This window comes from Homarus americanus, unplaced genomic scaffold (assembly GCF_018991925.1).
Source record: "Homarus americanus isolate GMGI-L3 unplaced genomic scaffold, GMGI_Hamer_2.0 scaffold40248, whole genome shotgun sequence".
NCBI classification, from domain to species: domain Eukaryota; kingdom Metazoa; phylum Arthropoda; class Malacostraca; order Decapoda; family Nephropidae; genus Homarus; species Homarus americanus.
The window spans coordinates 3,362,009-3,371,683 of NW_024712526.1; the positions used below are offsets into that span (position 1 = coordinate 3,362,009).

The following is a 9,675-nucleotide window of genomic DNA, read 5'->3' on the forward strand; positions in this document are numbered from 1 at the left end:
GCTGCTGTTCTCACTTGATGTTGTTGTTGTTGTTGTGTAGTTCTCACTTGATGTTGTTGTTGTTGTTGTGTTGTATTATTCAATGCTTACTTGATATTGTTGTTGATGTTGTAATGTATTAATACACGTCAACAAATAAAGGTCTTATAATTATTCGTGTATTCAAAAGTAAACAATACAATAAATTCGTTGTAAGTTTCATGCTAAAGTTTTTTGCAAGATATTTCTTCTGCACCTTCTCCTTCCCCCTCCCCCCTTCTCCTCCCTTCCCCCCCTCCTTCCTCCCCCTCCTGCTTCCTCCCCTCCTCCTTCCCCCTCTTCTTCCTCCTTTTTTTCTTCCTATCTCCCCCTCCTCCTTCATCATCTTCCTCCTCCTTCGGTAACTCTCGGTCCATATCTACTCTCCGTCCTCCCCACAGAGCATCATGACGGGAGACTTCCAAGCGGGGTTGTCGACGCTACAGGAGCTGCAGATGTGCGCTATGCCCGACCTCAGGAACGTGGGGGCTCAGGCCTTCTCCAGTCTCTCGAGCCTGAAGGTGCTCCAGCTCTCAGACAACCCCCTGCTCTCAGTCATTGACCGTAAAGCCTTCTACCCCGTAATGGATGACAAATTGGCTCTTCAGGAGGTCGGTATACTGTACTGTATATGGGCAGTTATGGGTGGGGGGGATGATGGGTGCTAAGATGGTGGAGTATATTAAGGGGTCGGAAATAATATACGCTGAGGGTTAATAATCATTTGAAGGAAATATAACGTATGATACTGTACTGTATTTACTAATTGGTAAATCCTGGAATGTGGTTATCGATACACCCAATCTCACCTTTCTAAGAGTTTAATCACTGTCTACTTAATCTCATTCATAATTAGAGGGTAAAGGTTATTCGATAGAGGGAATAAAATATCCCTTGTTTTATCAATTTGCAGTTTAAAAATATACTTTAGTTTACCCGACTGTAATACTTCTAAATGTTCACAGAAAACGTAAAATTATATAGGACATCCTACGCTAATATGCAGTTGCGTGCAAAAATTTTCCCCACCGAAAATTCTTAATAAATATCTTTTATGACAACTAAATAAAAGATAAGGAAATCTGGACAAAATTCAGCTTCCCCTGCGCCTTCTTCAGCTGACCTGAGCACAAAACAAGAAGGTTGACTCCACAAAAAAAAAAGCAACGGGCAAAAAAGTAAAAACAAGTTACTATATCGTGTGTTTCGGGACCTCTCTCTTAAGGCAATTTTTTTTTTACTTGAATTCAATATCACCAAAAACAGATGGCAATTTCCTATCACGGTTCACTAATCCATGTGTCCATATTATCATCAATGGTAAGGTTAGGTTAGGTTAGGTGAGCGTTAAGGTGGTTAAGGTGATGCTTATATTATTATTATTATTTGGGGACCCATGATACGAGTTTGACCTCTGACTGACAATGAACTGAACTTTTCGAATTACTGTATGATGGGAAGGTAACTCTTGTTATTAAACTATTATAGGGGTAATGGTGTAATGCATAGATTTTACACAGATTTAAATGGCCCCTTTTGTCATGCAACTTTTCAAAGAGTTTAGTGCCGTATTCTGTATATATACCATCCCGGTAATTATTGACGACTTACCAGTCGCCGACACTTTCAACGCCATCAGTAACATCACTTTCACTACCGCCACATTCATCGTCACTATTCCTACAAAATTACTTCACCATTCCCTTTTAATAGTAAAGCACCTCATCACCACCACCACCACCACCAGTATCACCATTCAACCACCACCACCAGTATCACCATTGAACCACCACCACCACCACCAGTATTACCATTCAATCACCACCACCACCACCACCCTCATCACCATAACCAACATCACCATCAGCACCACCATCTCTACCACAACCAACAATACCACCACCATCACCAGTTCACCACCAACATCACAACCACCACCATCACCGCCACTCTCACCCACAGATCCACATCCAGAACAACAACTTGATGGCACTGCCGGAGGACCTAGTGCCGTGGTTGAGACTCAAGTATGTGGACATCCAGAACAACCCCTGGAACTGTGACTGTCACTTCAAATGGGTGGCGACCAAGCTCATTCCAGACCTGGAGGCCAAAAACCCCGATAGAACTCTCTCTATTATGTAAGTCCAAGAATGAATGAAATAAGGAAGGAAGGAAGGAGGGAAAGAAGTCAGGAAGGCAGAAGTCTTAACGTATTTAGTGTCTTCGTATAATTCTTGTCCGTTAGCTTCAAAACTCTACAATGTGTGAAATATTATGATTATTGCATTTTAATAACTTTCTTGGTGACAAGAAACCTTAGCAGCTCTTAATTATACGGGATGTTTTCAGTTATTGGCTGTCATGTGAGCTTTTGGAGTAATAAGTGTGTGTGTGTGTGTGTGTGTGTGTGTGTGTGTGTAATAATAATAATAATAATATTAAACGGTTAATTAATAGAGTTGCAGCCGGTGGCTGAAAATATACAAGCTTACATTTGATTTAGACATAATGATATGCGTTGAATACATTTACAGGGCTGTACAGTACATAAATCAGTTGTTTATTATTTTAACAATATATGGGATGGTGCTATTCTTATGTCTATCAGTGTGTGTGTGTGTGTGTGTGTGTGTGTGTGTGTGTGTAATGCGTCTAGTGTGACAGTATTATGTTACTGTTAAGGTAGAGGCATTGCTTGTTTCCTCTCGCTTTCAGCAACTGCCTCTGGCTAACCCTCGTGGTGAACAGGGAAGCAACTTCCATAAGTTTTCCCCTGCCAGTACATAGCCTCTTCACCATCAAGACTCCTGGTGTGCTTCCTCGTGGCAACACACGGTAACTGGGTGCCTCGTGGGCCCAAGCGAGACAAATAGGGGATCTCGGAGTAGCAGTGGGCCCCAGAGTGATGGCGCATAGGCCCACTGGTATGTGGACACGTCCTAGCGCCTTCCAACCACAGCCCCGCTGTCTTGCGGACTAGCCTGGATAGGTATAAGGCTACAGGAGTAAACCCTGAACGAAGAATCTGCTGTGGACTCCTGCATCAGGCAAACATGCTTACAGAGCTCCAACAAGACACCAACGGCAGTATAGGTGGGAGAGGTGACCACCATACTACCATAGGAACCAAAGACTACACCAGCAGATGATGAAGGCAATGCATGATGAACAGGCTACTAAGGCGAAACCCAACAAACTGGGCTATAGGCAGTCCATTGCAACTCTCCCTCTCCCCAGTCATTGCAACACTTGCACCACTGGATCAGGAAAAGGGAGAGCCAAGATGTGTGGTTGTAGCCTGCACTCCTGCCTCACCACATAAATCAACTCACGAAGAGCCATCATCCAGCTCATCATACTCCTCATCATCACCGAAACCCCTATACCCCCAAAAGTCCTATGGTGGCGGACGAGTGGCTATGGGGAAAGGCAGAGATGACTGCTGGGAGTCTCTAGTCACAACTCTGCAAATGGGCAGCACAGATAAGATGGTCGTTTATGCAATCCGGTCCTGTCTGTGCTGCTGAGCAGCCCTTTCGAGGAGCCACTCTTCTCACCTCACATGGGGAGGGGGCTAGAAACATAGCCTGCCAAAAGAACCAACCGGACTGGGCAACTGCACCAAGTAAGGTCATCCTCATGAGGTCGAAAAGACAATCATAATTACAGATCCAAACAAAAACAAACTATACAACCTCTTATGGTCACTGCATGGAATGTCAGGACCCTTCTGGATACTGGCACAAATGAGCATCCGAACTGCCCTTGTGGCAAAAGAGCTGGCTAGGTATAACTTGACATAGCAGCCATTAGTGAGCCCCGGCTCCCAGATGAGGGCCAACTCACAGAACAGGGGTCTGGCTATACCTTCTTCTGGAAGGGTAAGCCTACTGCGGAGAGAAACCGCATTTATGGAGTTGGTTTTGCCATCCGCCAACACATCCTACACAGGCTAACAAAAACGCCCCAACACTGGATGCAGAGGATGACATCATGGAGGCCTTTTATGCTGAACCCGACAGAGTGCTAACCTCTATCCCTTGAGAAGATAAGGTTGTGCTCCTTGGTAACTTCAATGCCAGAGTTGGCAGAGAAGCTGACATTTGGCAGGGAACCATAGAGAGAAATGGACTACGCAAGTGTAATTCCAACGGCCTACTCCTCCTCACCAAGTGTGCTGCACACAATCTCACTATCACCAATACCTTGTTTAGGCAGGCCGACAAGTTCAGGGGTTCATGGCAACACCCAAAAATCCAAACACTGGTATCTCATTGACTACATCATTGTCAGAGAAAGAGATCGCCAAGATGTCTTCATTACCCGAGCCATGGGTGGCTCAGACCATTGCGACACTGATCATCAGCTCGTCAGAGCCAAGTTATTACTTCACGTCGCCCCAAAACGGCGAAGGCAGCAAGCCTCCAGAAGAGGTTTTAACATTAAGCGTCTGGAGGACCCAGCAGTAGGATATGCTTTCAGAGAGCAGCTCGAACATGGGCTGATAAACAACCCAACAACAAACAACCCAAATCCCAGTGCCGAATGGTATATTCTCGACATGCACTGTCATGACAAAAACCTGCAGAGAGACTCAGTCAGACCGAAAGAATACACCAGGACCGGTTTGATGAAAATTACCCGCAAATCAATGTACTCACCGATAATAAACGTCCTGCTTTAGCTGACTGGCAGAACAACCCTCAGTCTCGGATCATAGCTGATACGTTCTGCAAGAAGAAAGCGGCGGCCCAGCGCGAACTTCGCCATCTAAAGAATGACTGGTTTAAGAATAAAGCCCGTGAAACACAAAAATTTACAAATCAGCACAAGATGTGCGAATTTCTCAATTCCACTAAAACATTTTATGGGCCAATCACTCATGGCGCAGCCCCCTCCGCTCATCCGACGGTAACTTCCTAATTAAAGATGAAGAAGGCCTCCTTCAGGACTGGAAGGAGCACTATCATTCACTGATCAACCGAAACACCAATGGAGATGTCCTGACTACCTAGCAAGTCCCTCAGCATTCAGGGCTGACCCACCTCAGCTATCCTCCATCCCTGGATGAGGTAGCTACTGCCATCAAACAGATGAAAAATAACAAAGCCTCAGGGCCTAATGGAATCCCAGCCGAGGTGTATAAAGCAGGAGGACCTCTGCTTACCAGACGTCTCCACTCTCTCCTGGAGAATATATGGGAAAAGAGGGAAATCCCCCAAACTCTTAAAGACGCCTCCATCGTCAATATTTATAAGAACAAGGGAGACCGGTCAGACTGTGGCAACTACTGCAGAAACTCGCTGCTGTCCATAGCTGGCGAAATTATTGCCCGAGTCCTCTTAATCAGACTTCTTCTTGAAGCGGAAAACTTCCTCCCAGAATCTCAATGTGGCTTTAGACCATCACAGGGTGCCACTGACATGATCTTTGCTGCCTGCCAGATACAGGAAAGGTGCAGAGAACAGCGTCATGATCTATATAAGGCCTTCATCAACCTAACCAAGGTCTTCGACTTGGTCAACAAGGAAGCCCTATGGTGGCCATCAGTCGTTTTGGTTGCCCGCCAAAATTCATTGCCATTGTGGGGCAACCCCACGATGGTATGAACGGCAGTGTCCTACACATTGGCAACCAGTCTGAGTTCTTCCCCATTCAAATGGGGGTAAAACAAGGATGTGTACCGGCATCATCAACTCTCTTTTCCATTTTCTTGGCTGCCTTCCTTACTCGTGCCAGTGCCAATTTAGTTGGTGGGGTGGACATCGAGTATGGGATGAAGGGTCTTTTCAACATAAAACGACTCAAGGCAGGAACAAAAGTGTCGGCAGCTTCCATTACTGAATTTCAGTATGCAAACGACCTCACCCTAAGTAGATGCATATGCACACTTCGGCCTTGAGGTGAACGTACGTAAGACCCAGATTCTCTTTCAGCCTGCCCCTGGTTCAGACACACCTCCACCATCCATCCAGCTAAACGGTACTACCGTCTCTAATGTTGACCACTTTCGGTATCTCGGCTCCCACCTGTCCATCACCATGGACATCGATGAAGAGATTCAACATCGGTTCAGATGTGCATCTCAAGCCTTTGGCAGACTCCGAACCCGTGTCTTCAGCTGTAGGGAGCTGAAATTATCTACAAAGTTGCACTTATATCGAGCAGTGGTCCTCCCCACCCTGCTGTATGGCAGCGAGACATGGAACACATACAGGAGGCACCTCAAGGCACTTGAAAACTTTGACCAATGTTGTCTACGTTCCATCCTCCAAGTTCGCTGGAAAGACAAGAGAACAAATGCCAGTATTCTCGCTGACACCAACTGTAGGAGCATCGAGGCTACCATTATCCATGAACAACTACGCTGGACTGGTCATGTTATTCATATGGACGACAGCAGACTGCCAAGTAGCTACTTTACGAATAGTAAACATAATGCTGGCGGACAACTGAAAAGGTATAAGGATAGTCTTCAGACAAATCTGAAAAGCGCCAAATCGACCCCCCCACCTGGGAGACGATTACTGCACACCGTAACGCTTGGAGGAGCACCACACAAGGTGTCAATACTTTCGAGTTAGTCCGACTACATACCGAGGCAGACAAGCGCCAACGCCGGAAAGACGCTGCCGCCGCCCTCCACGCACTCGATGTAGCCCTCCACATGTGCAACATCTGTGAACAACTCTGCCGGTCCCGTATCAGCTTCTTTAGTCACCTCATAACTCACCAACCTAGGTGACATCCTTAATAACTCATATCAGTGTATCATAGCTGGATGATCGTCATACTCGATTCTGAGTGACAGCAAAGTAGTGTGTGTGTGTGTGTGTGTGTGTGTGTGTGTGTGTGTGTGTGTTGCTGTCGTTGTTCATCGCAAATTCCTTCATGTATTTCCTCTTTCTCTCACTACCCATCATTGTACCCCCTTCATATCTCTCTTTTTTCTTTTCATTCTCTCACTATCTCTCTTTCCTACAGCTGCGCCGAGCCGATAGAGGACCGCGGTATGCCAGTCTCCGACCTCCTGAACCACTCCATCAACTTCGAGTGCATGGCGCCGCACCCCTTCGTGAATAATGAGGGACGGTACGGGGCGCTCATCGTCAGTACCATCGTCGTCGGGGTCATCCTAATGCTCACCGGCACCCTCATCTTCTCCTACGTACTCTTCAAGAGAACCAGGGTCAGTCAGTCAGTCAGTCAGTCAGTCAATTCCAGTCAAGTCAAAGCTTCGTAGTTTACTTTTAAGTCGTCAAATACCATGTACAAATCACATCTATTTTAACTCACACATGCGTCTATTCATCCATCCACACATTAATTCATCTATCCATCCACACAACTATCCATACATCCATTCATCCAATTCATCATCAATTTTGGTATTCCTCAATGAATTTGGTTTTCAAGATATTAGTAGAGAAAAACCTAACCTAACCTAACCAAACCTAGCCAAGCCAATCCAAACTCATCCTAACCAAGCCAAGCACTGCCTGGATCTAACCAAAACTTACCATATCTAATCCCCCCAAACCTAATTTAATCTAAGTCAACCAAGCAAAACCAATCTTAACCAAACCCAACTTATCTTAACCTGACCTGACCAAATCTAATCTGCCGTAACGTTAACTTAAACCCAGCCAAACTTAATGTACTCCAACCAAAACTTACTTAAACTATCCAAAACTGTCCCAAACAAACCTAGCCTATCCAAAGCTAACTTAAACTTTCCAACCCTATCCTAGCCAAACCTAAACAAACATAAATTATCCTAACCTGCTCTAACCTATCCTAACCTAACCTAACCAGTCCTGACATAAGTTAACTTAATCTAACCTGCTCTAACCTAACCTAACCTAACCAGTCCTGACATAAGTTAACTTAATCTAACCTGGTCTAACTTAACTTAACCTAACCTAACCAAACCTAACTTAATCTAACCAAACCAAACAAAAGTTAATCTAGCCAACAAATGGCACTAATCTTTTTTCTCTCCCTGTCAATAGACCGTCTCACTTTGCCTCTCTCTCTCTCTCTCTCTCAAAAGACTGTCTCACTCTGTTTCTCTCTCTGTCTCTCTCTAATAGGCCTTCTCACTCAATCTCTCAACAGACTGTCTCACTCTGTTTCTCTTTCTTTCTCTCTCTAATAGGCCTTCTCACTCAATCTCTCAACAGACTGTCTCACTCTGTTTCTCTCTCTGTCTCTCTCTAATAGGCCTTCTCACTCAATCTCTCAACAGACTGTCTCACTCTGTTTCTCTCTCTGTCTCTCTCTAATAGGCCTTCTCACTCAATCTCTCAACAGACTGTCTCACTCTGTTTCTCTCTCTGTCTCTCTCCAATAGGCCTTCTCACTCAATCTCTCAACAGACTGTCTCACTCTGTTTCTCTCTCTGTCTCTCTCTAATAGGCCTTCTCACTCAATCTCCCAACAGACTATCTCTCTCCAATAGACCTTCTCACTCAATCTCTCAACAGACTGTCTCTCTCTTTCTCTCAACAGCTCTCTCTCTCTCTCAACCGGCCGTCTCACTGTCTCTCTCTCAACAGAATGGTCAGATGTTTGGAGACACTATCAAGTACCGTCGAGCTCACAATGAGGACGAGGAAGCCACGAGCCAGACCGTCCACTCCTAGAACCACCTGGGGGCTGTCGTGAACCACCTGGGGCTGTCGCGAACCACCTGGGCTGTCGTGAATCACCTGGGGGCTGTTGTGAATCATCTAGAATCTTCATGAACCACCTATGGACGTCATCAACCACACGGCAAATTGTAAACCATCCAAGGTATCATTGAACCATCAAGGGACCAAAGTGAACCACCTTTGGAACCAGATTACAATGAACCTCCCTTATGAGTAGACCAAAATGAACCCCACTTATGACCAGACCAAAAACGAACCCTTGCAGCCAGGAGTTAAACAAGAATGCCTCAATCGATTGGTGTCACGCGGATTCGGATTAGTGACGAACACATTATTTTTGTTTGCGGATTCGTTCTGTGGGTTTGTAGTCTTGTTTGTTGTGCCTCACTTGTTGTATGAACGCACCCGAGAACCTGCTCAAATGTCGCCGCGTCTGAAATTTTCTTTTTGGGGGGAGAGGCCTGGGAGTGGGGGAATGGGGGGAGTTGGGGGGGAGGGTGCGCGCGTTTGTTGTCACATAATTAAATGAAGCTTCAGGTACCCCGAGCTTATTTCACCTGATAGTTGAACTACCTTAACGCTAACCTAAGCTAATGTAATATAGGCGAATTTTTATTTAAAATAAACTTGACCTGATATAATTTAATCCAATCAAACCAAGCCTAACCTAACCTAACCTAACCTAACCTAACCTAACCTAACCTAACCTAACCTAACCTACCCTAACCTAACCTAATCTAACCTGACACTAACCAAATGTACTCTTACCTAACCTAACCCCAAGGTAGTGTTAGGATGTATAATCATCAGGTGAAATAAGCTTGGGAGAGGCTGTTCTTCAGGTGATCCTTTATTTCTATTGTATGTAAATCAATCCTTCTGGGCAGAATTCGTGTAGGGCGTTGATTGGTTCTTGCCTATACGTGGCGTGAGCTGATTGGTTATTATCTATAAGTGGTGTGAACTGATTGGTTCTTGCCTATCTGTGCCGTACCTTGGT

At 45.3% G+C, this 9,675-nt stretch overlaps 1 protein-coding gene across 1 annotated transcript in view; it reads left to right on the top strand.

Moving 5' to 3' along the window:
- Positions 1–9,395, top strand: part of LOC121860945 (leucine-rich repeat neuronal protein 1-like) — a 79,760-nt gene extending 70,365 nt beyond the window's left edge. The window contains exons 7-10 of the mRNA XM_042358345.1: positions 420–629; positions 1,981–2,159; positions 7,006–7,210; positions 8,580–9,395. Coding sequence (XP_042214279.1) covers positions 420–629; positions 1,981–2,159; positions 7,006–7,210; positions 8,580–8,666 — 681 coding nt within the window. The 3' untranslated portion in view covers positions 8,667–9,395. The remainder of the gene's footprint in view (positions 1–419; positions 630–1,980; positions 2,160–7,005; positions 7,211–8,579) is intronic.
- Positions 9,396–9,675: the final 280 nt, after the last annotated feature.